At 42.1% G+C, this 22,682-nt stretch overlaps 1 protein-coding gene across 1 annotated transcript; it reads right to left on the reverse strand.

Annotated features, from left to right (window-relative positions):
- Positions 1–205: 205 nt before the first annotated feature.
- On the reverse strand, positions 206–22,576 carry CMTM6 (CKLF like MARVEL transmembrane domain containing 6). The gene is made up of 4 exons (XM_060638445.3): positions 22,347–22,576; positions 10,349–10,525; positions 5,783–5,881; positions 206–2,777 (listed from the first exon to the last, which is right to left on the reverse strand). The coding sequence occupies exons 1-4, from the start codon at positions 22,482–22,484 to the stop codon at positions 2,643–2,645; spliced, it is 549 nt and encodes a 182-aa protein (XP_060494428.1). The 5' UTR covers positions 22,485–22,576; the 3' UTR covers positions 206–2,642.
- Positions 22,577–22,682: the final 106 nt, after the last annotated feature.

The raw sequence follows: 22,682 nt of genomic DNA on the forward strand, positions 1-22,682 counted from the left end.
TTGCAACTCTTCAGACATGGCTCCCAACAAAGGCGGTCTCAGCGTGTGTTCCAACTTCCTACCTGTGCCTCACGCCTGGGCAGACGCACAGTCCAGTATCCCACCGAAGTACTTACCAAGATGGTACAGCCAACTCCTAGAACTCTGGAGAAAGTTTTCATCTTCAACATCAGGCTTCTGTGATAATGAAACAACTACAGAGGTGTAGACAATAAAATGGATTTATTTAAAAAGAAAACTACAAAATTTGACATTGAGAGAGATAAAAAAAAAAAAAGAGAGAGAGACCCACAGGATTTAAATTGATAAATACAAAAGCGATTGGCTATAAACAATGTAAAAATACATTTCCCAGTCCCCAAGCAGAACATAATTTAAGTATGGCAGTTATAAAATTCTTACATTGTATGCATTTTCTCTTAAAATCTTTAAGAACCATTTTAAACAGTTTATTTGTATAAAATATAACAAATCTAACATGGCTGTTAATAAAAAATTATGTGACATTTCAGTTTATTGAGTTTGCCCTTTTTCGGACATCAAAGGGGTTTTGGTCTCAAGTTTTCCTTGAACTTTTTTTATTCACCACGTGGTCTTTTCACTCTAATTCCTTCTACAGTAGAAGAGGGGGGCCAATCAGTCATGGGTCCCATAGAAACAGGATGAAGAAAAGTTCCAGAGGGACCCAAAATACCAGCAAATATATTACCTTTCTGCAAAGGGAAGGTTAAGTGGCAGCTAAGAGGCCCACTTCTGCACCAATAAGAGAGACGCAAGCCAAGCCTCAGAGCGAGCAGCGCTGCGGCTCGATGCCGACGTGCTGTGCGGAGGCGGCCAGCTGGGACACGTCCCATCAAACTCAACGAAGCCCGTGCACGTGCGGGGACCCTGAGGTAGCCCGGATGGTTTGCTGTGAAAGCCCAGCTGGGTCTGGATGATATTTAAAATGACAGTGTACAGTCGGGGGTGAAATTCCAGAACTTGCTGACCATACGCTACTTATCTTCGAACCACTCTTCATTCTTGGGCCCAGGACCCAAGCTATTTCTCCTCTCGTGGATGGTATGCCCAGTAAAGACAGCATCCGTGATCGGGTTCATTATCCCCTAGGCGGGTAGTGGTGACAGCACCACGGGCGCTAGCATCCAAACTTGGGAACAAATGGATACAGTCCCGAGTCAGCAAGAGAGGGCAGCAGCCGTGGGAGGCCGTGCTGCTGAACTCTTGACTACCGCACCTGCCACATCCACACACACAAATGAGAAATTTCAAACGGATAGGGTCATTAAATGGTCTCACTGGGAACACGATTCCACTCCTTCAGAAGGACACCGGGTCCACCTAGCCCAGGAGACTTCCACCGAAGTCCTGAAGTACCTGACACGTGGGCTTATTGCCTTCACACCAGAGTCCTGAGTCAAAATTCTAAGAGGAGGACAAGAAAGATCTACTCTGTGAACCCCTTGCGCAGAAAGGACCAAGTGCCCTGGCCGGCTGGCTCTAGGACAGCCTGCCAGCAAGAGGCCATTCTTGCAAACGGTCAGAACGAGTCTGAAGCGGAATGGCTGGGCTGCCCCTTACACCATCCTCAGGGTTAACCTGGGCAGGATTTGCTAGATACTTCCTGAAGAAGGTCTCCCCCAAAGAGAAGTCAGAGTAATCCCCGACGTGGGAACGAGAAACCTAAAGATCCCGCTGCATACTCTGTGCAGTTAGAAGGGCCCCAAAGTTTGGACTACCTAAAGACAACCGCCATCGGCCAGAGACTCCTCTCTGTCAGATGATGAAACAGTGTATGGACCATGTGGATAAAGAGAAAAGGGAGAATCTCAAATAGATGAAAAATCAAAAGCTGGGGTTTTGAAAAGAGGGTAGGCTTCAAAGAAAACGCTGAACAGACTGATACAGCTGTATTAACTTCGGTAGGAAGAGCCATATATCAACAGGGGAATGGACCAATTCCTAGCTCCCAATGTGAACTTATCTCTTCAGACAGTGGTAAGCAGTTGAAGCCTGTTTTTAATAATCACTGTATTGTTCAAGAAGTGTATCTTTTTTTATCTTTGGTCCTTAGCCATGAGAGTTTCTTCCATTTTTCTGTGTTATATTATATAAAAAATCTTTTTTTTTTTCGCTTATCAACAACAAAGTGCAGTATAAACATAGGGTTTTTGATATTGTTTCTTTTATACGTATAAAATAACAACACCTCCCATACAGTTTCTATTATGCTAGAAAAGGTCTCAGAAAGAGTTAATAATAATTACCCTAAAACATTACAATATAATTTTAAGGCTGAGTGAGATACAGTAAAGCCTGGGTATTTCAATGACAGAATAAAAGATCATCAGTTGAGCTATGTGATTTAAAGAAACAACTGTCCTCCGAAACAGAAACAAAACCATTTCATTTGACAGAAGTTTTAACTGTTATTTAAATAAATTTTTTTTGGAAACAAAAAGTTCTCTGGCCTAATTTGTGGTGACTGACACAGAGTCCAATATTGATAAAAGTGCCTTCCTGCCCTTCCCCTTGTTCCCCCAAAGAAGTGGTTTAACCATTACATAAATTCTGCAAGAGTTTGTGCCAGGGCTCAGGCATTACGCAGCTGATACCTTATGCAACACCTATTCCCTAGGTCCTTAAGCATTAAGTGGTTCAGTGGCCTCTGTCCTCCTGGTAGCCTCAGGTTTTCTCATCTGGGACTCCTGTTGCTTCTCCCAGACCATACTGGCAAAGTCAAACAGGAACATAAAACTTGCTAGGAATCCAAACACCTGGGGAGAAGAAAGGGCGAAGGTTGTATGATGAGTTTTGGAATGTAATCTCACATTTCCTAATGGGCTCTGAAAGCGTTTTATACAAGCAACACGATTCGTCAATTTTATCTTATACACGTTATTCTCAACCCCTGGTAATAAAAGACTTTTTAAGGTCATCAGAAAACTAGAAGTTACAAAAAAATTCTAGAATAATGGCTACTAGTTGAAGTTCCACAAAAGAGAGATGTCCTGCCTTATGTGTGCATGTGGGATGTGGGGTGCCAAACCTGTGACACTAAGGTTAATAGATGAAAAACAAAATCGTAGAAAATGATACAAAACACAGGATTATTGGCAATGGTTAGACTGACTCACAGGTGAGATGAGAGAAATACGTGAGTAGGGAGTGAAAATGGCACAAAGTGATCACTATCAAAACAGAAATTCTATTTCGAAGATACTTTTAGGTTAAATTACCTAAAAAATATTTTCCAGTTACTTGTCACCCTGTCATGACACAGCAACATGACACCACGACCTACTTCCTCTTCCTTAAATCACTTCCTCATTGCACTCCTCTAACATACGATCAAGCATTCTGAGAACTCTGTTAAGAAGAAATCTTTTTCACTAGCAAAACCCTTAAAGAAATGGGGGCCAAAGAACGGCTCTGTAAAAAAAGAAAACTGATGTATGTGATGGCTAAAGTCCCTTCCACCTCTAGCACCCCATCGCCATGATTTTTTATTATCGCTTTTTTTTTTTTTTTTTTTTTTAGTTTTAAGTTTTCCAGTTAGTTAACATACAGTGTAATGTCAGTTTCAGGTCTATAGTTATTCAATAGTTCCATACATCATCCGGTGCTCATCTCGACAAGTGCTCTCCTTAATCCTCATCACCTATTTACCCCTCTGGTAACCATCAGTTTGTTCTTTTTTTTAAATTATTTTAATGTTTATTTATTTATTTGGGGAGAGAGAGAGAGAGAGAGAGAGCGCGCCAGGGAGGGACAGAGAGAGAGGAAGAGAGAATTCCAAGCAGGCTCCGCCCTGTCAGCACACAGCCCTACGCTCAATCTCATGAACTGTGAGATCATGACCTGAGCTGAAATTAAGTCAGACATTTAACTGACTGAGCCTCGCAGGCGCCCCCAGCAGTTTGTTCTTGATTTTTCATATTTTGCTGTAGCTCCAATCTCTTGACTTTTCACACCCAACCCCTCAAGAATATGCATCCTGCCTCATTTCACTATAAAGCAAACTGAACTCCAAATTCATCAATTCACCCAAATAGCCCCAACATATCCAACCTAAATTTAATTATCAATCCCACATCTCTGAAGCCAAGTCGCTTCTCCCCTCTGGAGTCTTCATTTTGGCTTGATGGCATCTATCCCCTTATTGGGCAAACATATTACACGCTTTAAGGACAGATCAGATGTCACTGTGTCTGTGAAGCCATCCCTGACCCCCTCGAGAGCCCCAGTTCATGCAGGGCCCTCTATGCCATAGCATCCAAACAAATGATATTCCCGATCTTTTGCTCACATACTTTTCAATTTTTTCTTCTTTTTTTAATGGACTCCCTTACTCATTTAAGTCTGTAAATTTTTTTCATAATAAGTTGCAAAAGGTAATTTCCAGCATATTATAGTGAGTTTTTTTTAATTTTTATTTTTATTATAAATACTGAGTTTTTAAATTACCACTCTTAAATATAGCCAATGAAATCTAAATACTGTAAGTCTAACACATCACCTAATTATACAGATAAGCTTTGTTTTAACAACCTGGAATTTTATGCCATGCTTTTTTCCCCCTCTTCAACTCAACTTTCCTCAATTCTATTTCACTTCCTCTAAGGATTTTAGAGCAATGAACTTCTATACCTTAAAACATTTCACTGATCACCCTATCATACTCCTCTGCAATACAAATATGTATATAAACTGAAATTAACCATAAGGGTCATTAAAACTTAGATCTTTCTCTTCATGTACCGATTGGTTCATGTATTTATGATTATGGTTCAGGCATAAGTATTACTTGTTGCTAGAATGAGTCAAGGTTCAGCACTGATTTAATTTCGGTTTTGTTTTGACATGTGTGCTAACAAATTGCTCACATGAACAGGTAGATATAACCATGCAAGTCCCTGAACTCCTTTTAAGTTTTCTATAATTGAGAGTAGTTTTAATGATCTATTAGCTGACAACTCAATTAATTATAACTTCAGATTTGTTATGAACAAAGTATTAATTGGAATCCAGCTGACTTGCAAGAGGATTTGTTATTTTCAGTTGTTTGTGTTCACAAATCCACGACATGACCCTTGATTTGTAATTCTGAAATCCAAAAAGCTACAAAAACTCAAACGTTTTCATGATTTACTTGGCTCAAAAGTGACACCAGGCAAAACTACTTACAGTCTTTATCCCCTTTACTATGAGTATTCATGGTTCAGAAATATTAACATGTTGGATTACAGGGTCTGCCCCAGGCCCTCTGCAGCACTGCCTTTGTAAAATCCAGAATATTCTGAATTAAAAAAAAAAAAAAATCTGGTCCTCCAAGGATTTCAGATAAAAACATTTCCTTATCGATCTCATCTATGAGGCTGAACCTTTCGATCATTTCTCCTGTGTATTCTCTACACTATTCTCTAAAATAGTGTGGCTATTTTACACCTGCCACGTATGCGTGTTTTTGCTGCACTGCAAAGGAGAAAAGAAGATAAGGAAGTCAGATAACAAAGTCAGTTCTACCCCTTCCATTAGCAGGAACACATTCATATGTGGAGTGATTAGGTTTTTATTAACAAAACTTGGTCAAATTCTAAACACAGGTTCTAGGTTGCTATATCATATTTATTTGCTCTTAGGTTCTCCGTTCAAAATTACACTGAAAAATAAGTTAAAAGATGAACAATGCTCCCCTATTGTATAACCTTTTAGTACTTTCCAAGCTCCATATTTCTAAGGAAACAAAAATAAGCAAGGGTTCAAAATACAAGGTACTCACAGTGGCAGCTGTCTCAGCTGGGGTCCTGTCATGTGTGGAAACGAAAATGATGGATGCCAACAAAAACACACATCCTGTGCCCAAAGTAATATAGAAATCCTACACACGTGCACAAAGAATACAGTAGGGTTAGGTTCATAGAAACAAATGTTTTTGGCTTTTACTTCTAAAAAACTTTGGTGACACAGCTTTTTCATGCAACCCAAATTTACATGCTTCAGCTTCTAACTTTTCCATAAGCTTGGCATTCATTAATTATCCTGTAAAGGAATGCTATCCATACTTTGGATGGGGCATATTCAGAACACATCACAAGATAATCTTTCAATAAAAGCAGTTTCCCAAAAGGCCATGCGTGTATATGTGTGTGTTGTTTTCTCTAGGACATATGAAAATTTCCAAAGCCATTTATTACATGCCATCTTACTTCCAGCAAAAACAAAAACAAAAACAAACAAAAAAAGAAAAACCAGAAAGAAAAAAATTTTTCTTCCCTTTCAAAGTATAGATGTCCCTGACTTACAATGGTTCCGCTTGTGATTTTTAACTCTGGTGCCAAAACACTATGCATTCAGTAGGAACTGTACTTCCAGCTGTGGGTGTGGGTCCTCTCTCAGGCTGGCGCTGCGCGGGATGACCCTCCATCGTGCTGCTGGGCTGTGGCAGCGGCTCTCGGTCAGCCCCCAATCACGAGGGTAAACTACCGTACTCTGACAGCCCTTCTGTATCCACACAGCCCTTCCATTTGTCACTTTCGGGACAGTATTCAATGACATGAGTCAACACGTTGTTATCAGACAGGCTTTGTGGGAGATGACTGTGCCCAACTGCAGGCTAAAGTAAGTGTTCTGAGCACACTAAGCTATGATGTTCAGGGGGCTAAGTGTATTAAATGCACTTTCGACTTAACGGTATTTTCAACTTACGATGAGTTTTATCGGGATATAACCCCGTCATAAGTTAAGGAAGATCAGGATTCTATGCTAGGATGGCCTCTCTGAGAGTACTTCAGTGCTTTGAAAGCACTCTAGAAAAGAGAGAATCAGATGAACCACCCGTCATTTACCAAATAAAATTATGCCAATAGTATGTTTTTAGACACGTAAACTTTCTGGAATAACGTATTGCTTTCAATCGTTCCAAGTAAGTAACCCAAAATGAGCTTGTATGATGAGCTTATCTGCTCTATAGAAGCTTCCATATCTCATCATAATGTAGCTCATGACACGAAGTTCTCTGGCATTATCTGGTAAGGCTCCCTCTCAGATGCCAACTGCAAACAGCACTTGACACACACTTGATTCAGAGGAGAAACCGGTAAAATGACAGCCATTGCTCAGGGTTTTAAGTCTGATACTTTCAGAGTTTCCTGAGATGCATCTCCAGTAAACCTAATATCGATAAAACTACCCAACACAGAATTCCCAGACTGTCCGCTGTTCACGTAACATTCACCAAAAAATTTAAGAGATTTTCTTTTTGCTTCTAAAAGAGGTGTTTTTCTATAATACTTTTGCTTTTCCTATTCCTTTGAATGTTATTTCAAATCGGCGACACACAAATATAAAACTCCATTTACTAATATTTGGATTTCATTCAAGGAGGTATTAAACAGGACAACCATTTTGAGACAGAATAACTTACTGTTCGATAAATATGGGCTCTGGAACCAGACCACCTGAGTTCAAATCCCAGTTACACTACTTCCTGCTGTATAACTTTGAATTTGTCACTTAATTACCTGCGTGCCTTAGTTTCTCCATCTGCAAAATGGGAATAAGAACGGTATCCTCTTCATAAGTGATTCTAAAGATTTGAGTTAATCTGTGGAAAATGCTTAGACCACCAGTATCAGGCACACGGTAAGTGTCCCACAACTCTTGGCTACTATTACTCTTGACAGAACGTGAGCCACAGTAGCATGGAATAGAAACGATCCTCCCTTCAAAGAGCTTATTGGTCCTCCCTAGACACTACCACCATCACCACCCATCACACACTCAAAACAGAAAACCTCTGACATTAAAAAAGTATTTGAGTCCGTTAACAGGTCGGGAGTAAAAGTGATTTTTAAACCTTTCAAACAAACATGGAATCCTTACAGTGTTAGGTGAAAAGTACAACATATAGGACTGTAACTCTTCATCATCATCTATGAATAGACACGAAACACCCAAAAGAAATAAAATATTTACAGTTTTTTTGTAAAATACCTACAAAGGCTGTTTTAGGATGAAATGACTGATTTATTCCTTGCCCTACCCCCCAGCATTTTAAGATCAGCACTTACTCTAAAATAACTTAAATGCTCAAGATGTCATAAATGTTTCACATCTTGTTTAGTTATAGACCATTAAACTGGAAAATACTGTAATATTGTTTCTTGTCAAAAAGATCAAGGTTCTTAAACACTACAGATGCAGCACTAAAGTTTAAACATTTCTAAAAATATTCGTACGGACAGTGATACTGTTTTGCTGTGGAGAGAGTAAAAACTGAAAAAAATCACTTCAATCTTAAATGTTTACAATATAAATTCATACACTGGAACTAAAAATCAATCAGCTCAGACACAAGTTAACTTTTCACTTGCCCCCAAATCTTACCACATACCTGTCTGCAGAAAGGAAGGACTTAGAGATTACAAATATGATTGCCAAAAGCTCGAAGATATTCTCTGTATCCTCATCTTAATATGCGTATTCCATACAATAAATAGGCTCTGTTACTGTCATCATTATATAGAGATCTAGATAACGGGGGGCTGATATCGGCCATGACAGCATCTAAAGTTGGCTAGGGCACTGGTTCCAACAGGATTCAGCGGTGGCCACAGAACGGAATCCAGCGTGTGGAGGGTTTTTCTGGGTTGCAATCTCGGTTTATTTTTACCCTAGCTGTGTAACTTTGGACAAGTTACATAACCACCCTGAATCTAAGTTTCCTCACTGGAAAAATGGAGCATTACCATATGAGGATTCTAAGTCACAGTATATACAGGATCTGACACGAGTCTGTGCTGACAGCAGCTGTCACCAAGGAAGGTAATGGAACAGTCATACACTGGCCACACCAAGATCCGCATGTATGTGCTCATCAAAGAGACTTGATGGATGGGATTCAGACTCTACCTGTTTGGTTTTGTTTTTTTCAAAGTTACTTTTTTAACTATTGTGGTATCAATTTTTTGTTTAATTTTTAACCTTCAAATAATTCTTTTAAAAGAAGGTAACAGATCTTACAGCACAAAATTATAAAGGGTAGTACAAAAGGGTGTACAGATAAAAATAAGTATCTTAGGTGTATACTAATATGACCCAATGTTTACTTCTCATTAATTCAAAACAATAACAGAATTTTACTGCTTTGTATTTATCTTGTTACACCGTTTTGTTTTGTTTTTTTTTAAAGTAATCTCTACCCTCAGTGTAGGGCCTGAACCCACAAACTCGAGATCAAGAGTCACACACTCTACTGACTGAGCCAGCCAGGTGCCCCTATCCCTTAACCTTAATAGTTAAAAATTTACCCTGAGTTTTATCTTTTCCCTCAGAGATGTGAATTCGTACATATGTCGACCCTGACATGTACAATTCTTCACAAACCACTACTGTTTCACTCCAATACTACTGAAGAAGTAAAATGCTCAATTCTTCCTTCCTTCCTTAAGTGCAGTCAGTGTGTGAATCGTCTCATGTGTCATCTCACAAATCCACACTATACTCAAATAAAAACATGCACTAGCAGACCAGATTTAGAAAGTTATGTATCACTGATTTTGTGAAAATAAAATTTCCAATGTGCACTTTCATTAAAAGGGAAATTTCTGAACAATGAATTCCACAAATGTCTCCTTAATCCACTTATGGATAAATTTCTTTGTAATAAAAGTCAAAACCACAGGTAGGATTATGTGGCGTCACATTTTAAAACATTTTTTTACTACTATTTTTTTTTGAGAGCGTGCACACACACATGGCGGGAGAGGGCCCGGGAGACAGAGCCAGAGAATCCCAAGCAGGCTCCGTGCTCAGTAGGGAGCCTGACGTGGGGCTCGACCTCGTGACCCTGAGATCACGACCTGAGCTGAAATCAAGGGTCGGATGCTTAACCGACTGAGCCACCCAGGCACCCCTGTGTGGTGTTTCATTTTAAAAGTTCCAGAAATACGTCACATTAGTTCATCACTCTCTCTAGCATCCAGCGTAATGCCTGGCACAGGACAGGTGCACAATGAGAAACTGTAGAGCCCACGAGCGACACCCTGAAATGTGAGAAATCAAAAGTGGCAAAAATCCTAGTTTTTAAAAAATACCTAACGGGAGTTAGGGGAAACCACCCATAACTGTAAACTCCCGGCCGTGTCCGTCCTCCTTCTCATTCCATTTTCCCCGTCTCCCCCACCATCTGGCAGGGAAAATGGAGTTGCCGAAGGGCAGAACTGGAACAATGGATAGTGTCTTCTGCTCCTGAGTGTTGCAAGCATCCCTAGTTTGAACAATAAAACAGGACAGGACTCCAAACAGCTATGTTCTTCATAGAGGGATGACAGGTCTTCATGCTTACCGATGACTTGACTTTGACAGCATCGACTCTGTCATAAACTGGAGTGCAGTACACAATCAGAATGAGGAGACTCAGGAGAAAGGCACTGCAGCTCACAAATTCAAAAAAGTAAAGTCCTCCACACAAAGTGCATTGTGACACGACTTCCTCGCAGACGAAGGCCAGCAGAGACAGCAACTACAAAAGAAACAGAACATTTCACTTAAGTGTTTTCCGGAGAAGCCTACAGTATTCAGAAAACATACTGGTCCACGCAACTATCTGTGAAGTGGAGACCAGGGCAAACACGATTACTAAATGCAGCTGATCCACACAGAACTTACAGTCCGGTTGCCTTGAAGGGAATCCAAGTACGCAAATAATTAACTACCAAGTGCTAAAGGCCAGAATGGGCAAAACACAGCGTGTTGCTATAAAAGCACACAGGAGAGGCCCTCCACTCGGGGGGGTCAGGAGAGGGTTCCCGAAGGACAGGAGGGTCAGCCTCGGGGGTAAAAGACAGGGAAAGAAGCTCGAGGCAGAGAAGCAGTCCACAGAAAGACCTGGAGGTGCAAGCGCTTGGTACCCCTCCCACCCCAATGCATACATATATCCCCCCGCCCCACTGAACCATGCAGTGAGTTGAGTCCGCATGGCTCAACTATCCAGTGTGAAGGAAGGGGACCGCAGCACAAAAATGATTAAACCAGACTAGGGAGGTGAGCAGACGCTAGATCTAAATGTCCTCGCTTATTATTAAAAATCGGATTTTAAGGATTTTCACGCAAATGGGCAGCACAATCAGGTCTATGCTTTTAGTAGTTCTTGCTGGCTACAACATGGAGAAGGCACTGGGGAAAGGGCAGATCCTGGGACGGACATCCAGTTGGGAAGGTGATGTAGGAAATCAGGGCAAGACAGTGACCGGGTAGTAGTAATGGAAATCATTGCAAGTAGTCTGATATCATTGCAAGACGCAGTAGAAGCCCTTATCAGGACACATTTAAACAGAGTAGGAAAGGGGCGCCTGGGTGGCTCAGTTGGTTAAGTATCCATCTTGGGCTCAGGTCATGATCTCATGGTTTGTGGGTTCGAGCCCCGCCGTCAGGCTCTGTGCTGACAGCTCAGGGCCCGGAGCCTGTTTCAGATTCTGTGTCTCCCTCTCTCTCTGCCCCTCCCCCACTCATACTCTGTCTTTCTCTCTGTCTCAAAAATAAATAAACATTAAAAATAAATAAATAAGGGGCGCCTGGGTGGCTCAGTCGGTTAAGTGGCCGACTTCGGCTCAGGTCACGATCTCGCGGTCCGTGAGTTCGAGCCCCGCGTCGGGCTCTGTGCTGACTGCTCAGGGCCCGGAGCCTGTTTCAGATTCTGTGTCTCCCTCTCTCTGTCCCTCCCCCGTTCATGCTCTGTCTCTCTCTGTCTCAAAAATAAACGTTAAAAAAAATTTTTTTAAAAATAAACAAACAAACAAACAAATAAATAAATAAATGGGGTGCCCGGGTGGCTCAGTCGGCTGAGTGCCCGACTTCAGCTCAGGTCATGATCTCACAGCTTGGGGGTTCGAGCCCTGCGTCAGGCTCTGTGCTGACAGCTCGGAGCCCGGAGCCTGCTTCGGATTCTGTGTCTCCCTCTTTCTCTGCCCCTCCCCAACTTGCACTCTGTCTCTGTCTCTCAAAAATGGATAAACATTTAAAAAAACTTTAAAAAATAATAAATAAATAAATAAATAAATAAATAAATAAATAAACAGACAAATAAATAGAGTAGGAAATAAGATAACATACTTGAACGCTTTAACTTAAAATGAAAAAGCACATTTATTCACCAATCTTTTGAAATTGGGCTTTTCTTGGAGTTTGAGCCTACTGACTGCAACTCCACATCATGTTTTCTGCACTCATCACTTTCTTCATCTGTAACTACCACTTCCAGACCAATGGTTAGGTGAAGTGGAGCAAGGCCTTGGACACCTGAGAAGCAGAGTGCAGAATCCTTCTAGATTTGGACGAGTTTTACTAGCCTTCTACAACAGGCGCCTCGCTCTAACTTAATTCCACAGCAAATACTTTAGTAATTTATTTTTCGGACTTGCCAAAGCATACAACTTCGTTTTCACAGGAAACAACTCCTTTCCACACTCAATTTTAGTCTGTGTGATATTTAGTTAAATGTCTGGTGACAGAAAGCGTAATTAGCAGTATTGCGAATAACACAAGTCGACTGATGGCAGAGGCGAGAGTGTTCAAGAGGGCCTGAAGTCATATGCTCACTCGAATGTAAATTTTAAAAATTAATTAATTAGTTTAAAAAAAAAAAAGCACGCAAGAGGGGCCTCAAGTGTGCTCAAGAGTGCCAGACAGGGGCGTGGGTCAGAATGCTGTGCCCTAAACGGACAATGGTTCACTCTGGTGAACTCGGCAACTCAACTACATGCAAGCACCCCCAATGTCGTATGCACACACGATACTGATGCACTGGGGCCTCACTGCAGAAAGAAGAGTCGGGTCTTTTTGGTTCTTCTTCTTTAAGAGGCAAGGGTGCTGGGAGAGAATCCATTCAGTTTTAAATATCCTGGGTATGAGGGGTTTGTGAGAGAGCGAAGGAAGGTACCTAGGAGGCAAAAGGTACGCAGGTCTACAGCCCAGGGGAGAGGTCGCAGGTGGAGACGAAGACGTGGGCATCAGCCAGTGAGATCCCCCAGAAGGAGGAAAGCTAGCTTAGTGCAGAACTCTGAGCAACCCCACAATTTAAGGGATAGGCAGAGGCGGAGACACCAGCAAAGGACAATCAGGAACAGCATTCCAAGCGGGAAGCAGAACAAGAAAAAAGGATTTCTACCAAGAGAAAGTAATCAAGAATAATGAATGCTCCTTAGAGGTCAGGTAAGAACGACACTGAAACACTTACATCATACTGGGCTACAGGTGGCTGCTGGTGACATCAGCAAGCCCATGGCAGCGTGGTCAGGCAGGGAGGCTAAGATTACAGCACTGCACAGTGAGAAGTGAGAGGAGGACAAAGCGGTGAGATAGAGCCAGCACAGTCACAAGCTGTACTTTGGAAAGACTGGCCAGACAGGGGAGTAGTGGACAAGGTCAAAGGAATGGGAATTTCAAGATGAGAGAGAACTGAGCATGCTTAAAAAGGCAGAAACCAGTAAGACGGGTGGGTCTCAAGACGAGGAAGAAAAGCAGCTCTCTATAGGTAGGATTTGGGGCTCAGGTTTGGGGCTAACTCTCCTCTAGAAACAGAAAGAAGACAAAGAAGAGAGGTTCACTTGGGCAGGTTTGTGTGGGTTTTGTGAAAGCGAGGGGAGTTTCCTTTGAGCGTTAAGACCATCAAGATGACTGGTGACCTAAACCAAAGCCTATCGGGAAATGCCATTTTGCCCCTCGGGCCAGAAGCAACCAGATATATTAATGGCACCAAGAGTGCTACCAAAAGAAGCAGATACATGTCACTGCATAGTATAAAAATGCTGACCTACAACATACTGTCATCAAGAAGAAGTCAATGGCACAGCCACTCTGGAAAAGAGCTGACCAGTCTCTTAAAAACTAAACAGGCGACTGCCATATGACCCAGCAACTGCATTCCTACCTTCTCCAGGAGAAATGAAAACTCACGCTTAGGCAAAAAACAATACATGGATGTTCATAACAGTTTTATTCAAAATAGTTCTGGAAACCGGAAACCATCCAGATGTCCTTCCACCATGAAGCAAACTGTGGTACACCCATAACATGGAATACTGCTGAGCAATAAAAAGGAACAAACTTCACATACACAACAAGTTAGATGATCTGCAAATTATGCAAAGTGGAAAAAATTCCAAAACGCAAGGGTTACCTACTACATGGTTCCACTTACATAGCCTTCTTCAAATAACAAATTACAAAGCTGGAGAGCTCATTAGTGGTGGCCAGGGGAGAGGGGAAAGGTGTGGCTGTAAAGGGGTGGCATGAGGGAACCCTATGGTGATAGGACGGGTTCTGGAGCAGTTGTGGTAGCAACTCTAGGAAGCTACACATGTGATAAAACTGCAGAGAAATGTACACACACACACACACACACACACACACACACACAGAGTACAGAGGCCCTCCCTGTACATTTTGCTTCACAAGTTCCTGTGAATCTAATTATTTCAAAAGAAAAAAGTTAAAAAGGAAAAGGTCAAACCTACATTGGTATGAAGGCCTTTAAGGGATTTCTCCCCTCCAACGAAATTCTGAAAAGAATGCATGTAAGGATAAACACAGATCTTACTGCTAGGATTTCCTACAAGTTAGTGAGTCATAAAATAGTCCAGCATATCCCAAACAACTTCATTCAGAGAGAGGTCAGGTAAGGCACTCCCAATCATTGCACCCGGGATACAAAGTGACACAGCAAGACGAATCCCAGAAAGCCATTGTGTAAAGGTACTTCCCCAATCTCCTGAAATTATAATTACAGGATGAGTTTGTACACGACTCCAGTATAGCAAAACACTAAATGTCTAATATTCCATTTGCTTTATTCTTGCCTCTATGTTAAATCTTATCCAACTTTTCGCAGTTTCTCTATGAGAAATTTGCAAAATATACCTCAGGTGTACACAAGTCAATTAACTGTGAGAAGATCTCAGCCTAAAACTCTAACTGGGGTCTGAGAAGAGTTGATCGTGAGCCATTCTTATTACGATAAATTAGATTATCAGGAACACCCCTATCTGTGTAGCCTATACGACAGTAAAATCTTTTCTAGAGACATACAGACTGCTTGTCTATTCTTTGCAAGACACTGGCAGGATCTAGCTCAGGTAGCAGCAGTCAGTGTCTTCATTACAAGTCCTGCTCCAAACATATTTTTAAAAAAATTTTTTTAATGTTTATTTATTTTTGAGACAGAGCACGAGTCGGGGAGGGGCAGAGAGAGAGAGATACAGAATCTGAAACAGGCTCTAGACTCTGAGCTGTCAGCACAGAGCCCGATGAGGGGCTCAAACCCATGAACCGTGAGACCGTGACCTGAGCTGACGTCGGAAGCCCAACCGACTGAGCCACCCAGGTGCCCCAATCCTGTTCCAAACTTATTAACAGGAGTCATTCTCACTGACCTTAAGCCTCAGATGGGTATTAAAAGGCAGATTCTGCACGGACACCCTGAGAGACTAAAGGGGTACAATACCAAGTTTGGGCATTTACTAGTTCCTACTCCCAGTTAAAGGCCAAGAGATCGGCACTACAAACTATATTCAGTATGAAGTTTACTCCTGACTCCCCATCTCTGTCCGATGCCCCTAACCTTCCTATATATAATCTCCGACAGCACTATATGGTACCTTTATGTTATACACCGGAAACTGATACATGTCAATTATATCTCAATTTTAAAAAACTTTTTCAAAAAGTGTATTTGAGTATTATTGATCCAACACTGTAGTATGTATAGGAACACAAGGACAGAGCAGCAAGATCAGTGCATAAGAAAACAATACACCTCATAACTGAACATCCATTATCTGTAAATTCGGGAAATCTCAGGAGAATGCTTGGATCCACCTAATAGTGGCTAGAGAAGGGTAAGTGGAAAGGTGAGACTCAAAGCAGGGCCAAGAGACACATACGATCTAGACAGACAGAGGACATTCCAGGTGGGGGACAGAAAAGAACAGATTCATGAAGGCAAGAATTTGCATGGTAAGCCCCGCAGAAATAATAGGACAACTGACCTAACTGGGTGGGGAGTGATAATAAAAATGTTTAAGGAGCCAGGGGTTAGGTTATGTGATGATCTGGCCAGGGAGTATGGATTCTGGATGAAAGCAACAGGGACTGCCCGCCTGGTTTAGCTGGTTACAAGGCAGGAGGCACAGAGGACTGGGTGGGGCGTGAAAGAGTATCACAGTTCAGGAGTGGGAAGGAAAAGAGAAACTAGCACCTGACAAACAAGTCACAGGAAGTATAACACTTCTTAGGAAAACTCCTTAATAAGCAAGTAAACAGGGGCAGCTGGGTGGCTCAGTGGGTTAAGCATTTAACTCTTGATTTCAGCTCACATCATGATCTCATGAACCTCATATCCGGCTCTGTGCTGACAGTGCAGAGCCTGCTTGGGATTCTCCCTCTCTCTCCTTCTCTCTGCCCTTCCTGACTTAAAATATATATATAACGTAAATATATATATATATATATATATATATATATATATATATATATATATAACTTAAAAAAAAAAAGCAAGTAAACATACTCCAAATCATTAATCAAAGTGAAGGGGGTGGTAGTAAAGTGGTGCTTATTTTATTTTAATCGTATTTTCTAATTTATGTATATTTTTTGGTAAACAAACACTTTGTAAAAAAAAAAAAAAAATTTTTTTAATGTGAAAGTTAAGAGAAGTAATAATTTCAAGAAATGTGTAGTCCCCAGCATTAAATACCAAAGTGGTTAGGGATAAGAAAAGAGGTAAGGTCACTGAACTGGGTAAGGAAAGAATGATGAATGTTAAAAGTAAGTTGAAAGGGGCGCCTGGATGGCTCAGTCGGTTGAGCGTCCAACTTAGGCTCAAGTCATGATCTCGCAGTTTGTGAGTTCGGGCCCCGCGTCGGGCTCTGTGCTGACAGCTCAGAGCCTGGAGCCTGCTTCGGATTCTGTGTCTCCCTCTCTCTCTGCCTCTCCCCTGCTCATGCTCTGTCTCTCTCTGTCTGAAAAATAAATTTAAAAAATTAAAAAAAAAAAAAAGTTGAAAGGCTCAATTATTATTTTCTGGTAAAGTTTTACTCTCAGTAACATGAAGACCTCACATTAAATATTGCTTAATGAATACTAAGTACCTAACAACAGTATGCCCAGTGCCGCTTCTTCTAATAACATAAAATTTTCCCAAATAGAACTATGGGCATTGTCAAGCTTTTGGAGCTGGGAGCCTCTTGGAGGGCACAGTCTCCTACCCTTGTGTCTACAGGTGATGGAATGAATCTCGGACAGGCCTGGTCCCAGGCTGGCCAGGCACAGCCAAAAACCCAGGTCTCCTGACTCCCACTCTGTGCTTTCTCCCCACCCCCCCCCACCCCCCCGGCCGCATAAAAACTGCTTATTAGGTTCATTTGACAACTATGTATATCTGTGTAGGCTTTCCCTATAAGACTGGATTTTCGAAGTTACAATCAGAGTTCTGTGCATTTCCCCTTTTGCTGTTAAATGTTACATTAAAACCAACGTGCTAGGGTCAACACATTTGGGAAATCTTAGTGACTAAGACATGGCTTACTCACAGTTCTGGGTGATTTAAACATTCAAATAATGACTACCCTATGTCTCTCTCCGTTTCAGTTTCACTACCCTTTCTGAAACTTCAGTCTTCCTTAAAATTAACAGTCGTTATTAAACACTAAGTCTCTACCATTTGTCTTTAACAGTCTACAACTAAAGCATTTCTCATAAAAATAACTTAAAAAAATTTTTTTTTTGGAGAGAGAGAGAAAGAGCATGAGCAGGGGAGGGGAGCAGAGGGAGAGATAAACAATCTCAAGCAGGTTCCCTGCTCATCATGGAACCCGATGGGGGGGGGGGGTTGATCTCATGACCCTGGGATCACGACCTGAGCCAAAACCAAGAATCAGACGCCCAACGGGCTGAGCCACCCACACGCCCTAAAGAGAACGTTTTAATGTTCAGCATTCATTATAAGGCTCCAACTACAAAATTATATTAATTCGTGAATTAATGACCTTGCTACTAAAAACCTGTAGTCAGGGGCGCCTAGATGGCTCAATCGGTTGAGCGTCCGACTTCGGCTCAGATCATGATCTCGCGGTCCGTGAGTTCGAGCCCCGCGTCGGGCTCTGTGCTGACAGCTCGGAGCCTGGAGCCTGTTTCGCATTCTGTGTCTCCCTCTCTCTGGCCCTCCCCTGTTCATGCTCTGTCTCTCTCTGTCTCAAAAATAAAATAAACGTTTAAAAAAAAAAAAAAAACAACAACCTGTAGTCATATGTAAGATCCAAGTAAACAAATCTGTCAGCCTGAAGTTCGGCTAAGCCTCCCTTGCCTTAGGCAAATATTGACTCTCACAAAGGTTCAAAGATATAATTTGCTGACATTATGGATCTTCCTCAAGGTAAAAATATAGCATTTCAATTTAGTACAGATCAATTTTCACATTTAATGGTGAAAAGGACACCATTATAAGATAAACTGCTTCTAGGTGATTTGTTTCTTGGGACCTACAGAGTATAACTTAATTTTATAATTTGATAAATTGAAATCACTGGTGAATTCTAAAGCAAACCGCTTGCTTGAAGAGTCATTATAATCACAGTACTGTGCAGCCATCAGGACATTCAACTGGTACCATGCACACAGTGCCAGCCTGTTGCAGAGAGAATATTGCACAGATTTAGATCACTGCACCAGCTTACTAGCAAGGAATCAGGTGGCCAATGGCAATGTTCCCCTTAAGACAAAAACAAACTCCCTCAAAAATAACAACTCCCCCCCCCCCACACACACACTAGCATAAGGACCAATCTAAGGATAAAATACACTGATAAATAAACTGCATAAACTTAGGACTGCAATGACTCCTTACACTGCATTCCCAGCTGAGTCTTTATTTCTTCTTTAGCTCTGGAAGGGCAGTTGGTAGGTAAGGGATGCTTATATTCTGGACAAGCCTTTGACAAAATAAAAGTTTTAAAGGAATGGTAGCAGACACAGCTATGTAATTCCAAAAGTATCTAACTCAAGAGCTAGTCATGCTCTTTTATCTTTGACCTCTCCTTCCGTTTGTAGGCTCCCCTTGTACCCCTTTGGCGTTCAGCTCTGTACCAGCACCCCCCAGAGCCGGAGATTTGTAAAAATCTAACACAGTGAAAAGAACCTCAGAGGAAAGCTAATTCAGTCTCCTTTAACTCTAGGAATGTCCTAAGTACGCAGAGTCTGATTTTTAAGTTTTGGAGTAAGATTCCTTTCTCTTTTGGGGTTTTCAGAATCTGGTAAGATTTGGGGGCCTGGAATAACACACACAAACACAGAAATGCACCACATTTTGGATAAAATGTCACATGACTTCCAGTTCCCTTGTTAAAGTACCTCCTCTCCCAATTATGGGGTTCTCCATTACAGTAGTTTCCTTATTGGAGCTCTGCAAAGCTACTTAATTAAAAAAAAAAAAAAAAGTTATCTAGGGGCGCCTGGGTGGCTCAGTCAGTTAAGTGCCTGACTCTTGATTTCAGCTCAGGTCATGATCTTGTGGTTCATGAGATTGAGCCCTGAGTCGGGCTCTGCATTGACAGTGCAGAGCCTACTTGGGATTCTCTCGCTCTCTTTCCCGGCTTCCGTGCTCTCTCTCAAAATAAATAAACTTTAAAAAAATAATAAAATAAATAAAAAGTTATCTAAAGTAAAACAACCTAAAGGCAGAATGTGGCTTTTAAGAATGTACTTCTACTTTAGCAAAGAAAACTTTGCCTGTTGCCCAAGCTGGATGACAGTTTTATTTCATATATAACTTCCTTGGCACTTTCTGCATAACTCCTACAATATACTGTTGTGAAAAGATTAAGGACATTATTGAAACAAAGCAGGAACTAAAAGACAACAATCAAAATGGAAAGCAATAATGAAATATTTTTTAAAATCTGTTTTAAAGAAAGCATTCTTGGGGCACCTGGGTGGCTCAGTCGGTTGAGCGTCTCTGACTTAAGCTCAGGTCATGATCTCGTGGTTCGTGAGTTCGAGCCCTGCATCAGGGTCGCTGCTGTCAGCACAGAGCCCACTTCAGATCCTCTGTCCCCCTCTCTCTCTGCCCCTCCCAGCTCACACACTCACTCTCAAAAACAAATAAACATTTTTTAAAAAAGAGAAAGTATTCTTATAACATTACAAGTTCCCCATAAAGAAATAAATGCATACCTCATTTTACTGCACTTTGCTTTACTGCACTTTGCAGATACTGCACTTTTCAACTTGAACGTTTGTGACAACAAGGAGTCAAGCAAGTCTATTGGTACCATTTCTCCAACAGCATTTGCTCACTTCAGGTCTCTGTGTCACACTGTGGTAATTCTTGCAATATTTCAAACATTTTCATTATTATTATATTTGCTATGGTGATCAGTGAACTCACTGAAAGCTCAGATAATGGTTAGAATTTTTTGGCGATAAAATATTTTACATTAAGGTATGCATATTTTTTAGACAACGTTATTGAACACTTCACTGCCTACAGTATAGTGTAAGCATAACTTTTATATGCACTGGAAAACCAAAAAATTCATTAGACTCGATATTCCCTTTATTGCGGCAGTGTGGAACCCAACCCACCATACCTGAGATATGCCTGTAAATGGATTTCAAAAAGAGACATTAGTTTTTATTCTTTCCCTCTTCTCCTTACGGTATGATGGAGAACAAGCAGGAATAGTCTACCAACTTTTGCGAGGCAAATTCATCTGCTCCTCTTCTCCACAACCCAGTAAAAAGTCTATCACCAAAATTTCTGGTTGTATTCTTTTCCAGGGGTATGGAATACAGTTTATTAGAGTATAAATAAGGTAATGAGAAATTTTACTGTAGCTTTGCCATTTCTGATTAAACAGGAAAAAAACAGAACTGAAAATAGGAGATTTAAGAGGCAGGACACCAATACTGATGATGTCCTTAGAGCAGCAAGAATATTTCAGATGAATACTAATTCTTTTCTGTTCTACAGAGTTCTACTATTTATGTAGAAACATTTTCAGCTCTACTGCAGAGGAACACAGCTGACATCTAAAAGTCCTGTTCGAACTGACAAAAGAACAGAAAGCAGCACTTCTGGGCAGAAGGAACAGCTGATAACAAAGGAACAATGGCTGGAGGGAACCCCTGATGCCCGGTAAGAACTGAAAGGTTTCCAGTGTGAACTACCCAAAGTGAAGCTGGAAAGAGAGAGAGCCAGACCCTCTTGGGATCCACAGGCCACACTGTCACCTGCCTCCAAGTGATTCCCAAACTATTCCCAGATGTGATCGTTTTGATGATTCATAAGTAATGCCGGTTTTCTGACAGCTCTTTTTCTCTTTAATAAAAATAGGCCATCTGAGTTCCAAGAATGTTAAGTTCTGGTTATCGGAATTCTAAGAACTTAAGTTCTTCCTAAGGAAACCAACTGGCTATTTTTACTTGAGATGATTAAACAAAACCAACTTACAAACGTTCTAGGCAGTCTGATTTTTCCTCTTCCAGAAAATGGTCACCTTGGTTAAAACAGAACTTGGGATGTCAGCATGTGTGTAATGTGAATTAAAATTCAAAGGTGTTTTGACATTTTCACTACTAGGTTAAGGCGCGTTTACTGCCTAAAGTAAACGGAAACTCAATAAAATTGAGGGAGAGGTATACCATGCCCTACTTTGGCTACCTGCACACAAATACAAGCTGTCCCTTTCACTTTGTACTTCGTACACACATACCGCTCCTTCAGAGGTAATTCTTTTCCAGCCAACATAAGACATCTGGGAGACAATTTACTGAATACACACATCTCAATACCGTGAGGAGTAACGGAAGACTTTGTTCAACAAATTAAACTGCCCCATGGGCTCGTACCAGGAAAACCGCAAGAACCAGAGAAAGATAAACACAAAGCACGTCGTAGTCTAAACACAGGCATTTTGGACGATACTGCAGAGTAACAGCTGGGAGAGGAGACGAAGGTCGTAACAGATGATGGAGGGACAGAAGTCTAAGCGGCTGACTTGGGTTTTCCGACGCATTTCCTGGACCCGCGTAACACGCTCCGGGGCCCTAGGTCGTCCTCGGGGACCCAGCCGGGGAGACCCTGGGGCTGAGAGGCAGCCCGGCGGCAGGAGGTAACGCGCCCCTTTCCAGCAGACAGAGAAGGAACTGGGGGTGTGGAAACCGCCGCTTCCTGAACAACCAGGTCGAGGAGAAGCAGCTCGGCAGCCTCCCAAGCCCGCAGGCCGGCGACCCCGGGGCCAGACCCCCTCTGCCCCGGCCAGGCTCGCCCACCCCGGCCGCGGACTTACCAGCTGCAAGACTTTGAACAGGCGCCGATGCAACCGAAGCCGGCCTAGAGAGAAGTAGGCGGCCAGGCCGCTCCGGGCGCCCCTGGCAGGGCCCGGGTTCTCCTCAGTGGTGGGGCCGTACACCGCTCCATTCTCCATCGCCCAGGAACGCGGAGGCCGCACAGGTGGCGCCGCGAACTACACCGACTCCAGAAGGACCACCGGCCGGGCCGTCACTTCCTGGGCCTCCGCCCCCGCTTCCGCCCCACCCCGCCCCGCCCCGCCCCCGCCCCCGCTCTAGCCCCGCCCCCGCTCTAGCCCCGCCCCCGCCGCCCTAGGCCTTATCCATTTATCAAA

This window comes from Panthera onca, chromosome C2 (genome assembly GCF_046562875.1).
Source record: "Panthera onca isolate mPanOnc1 chromosome C2, mPanOnc1 haplotype 2, whole genome shotgun sequence".
NCBI lineage: Eukaryota > Metazoa > Chordata > Mammalia > Carnivora > Felidae > Panthera > Panthera onca.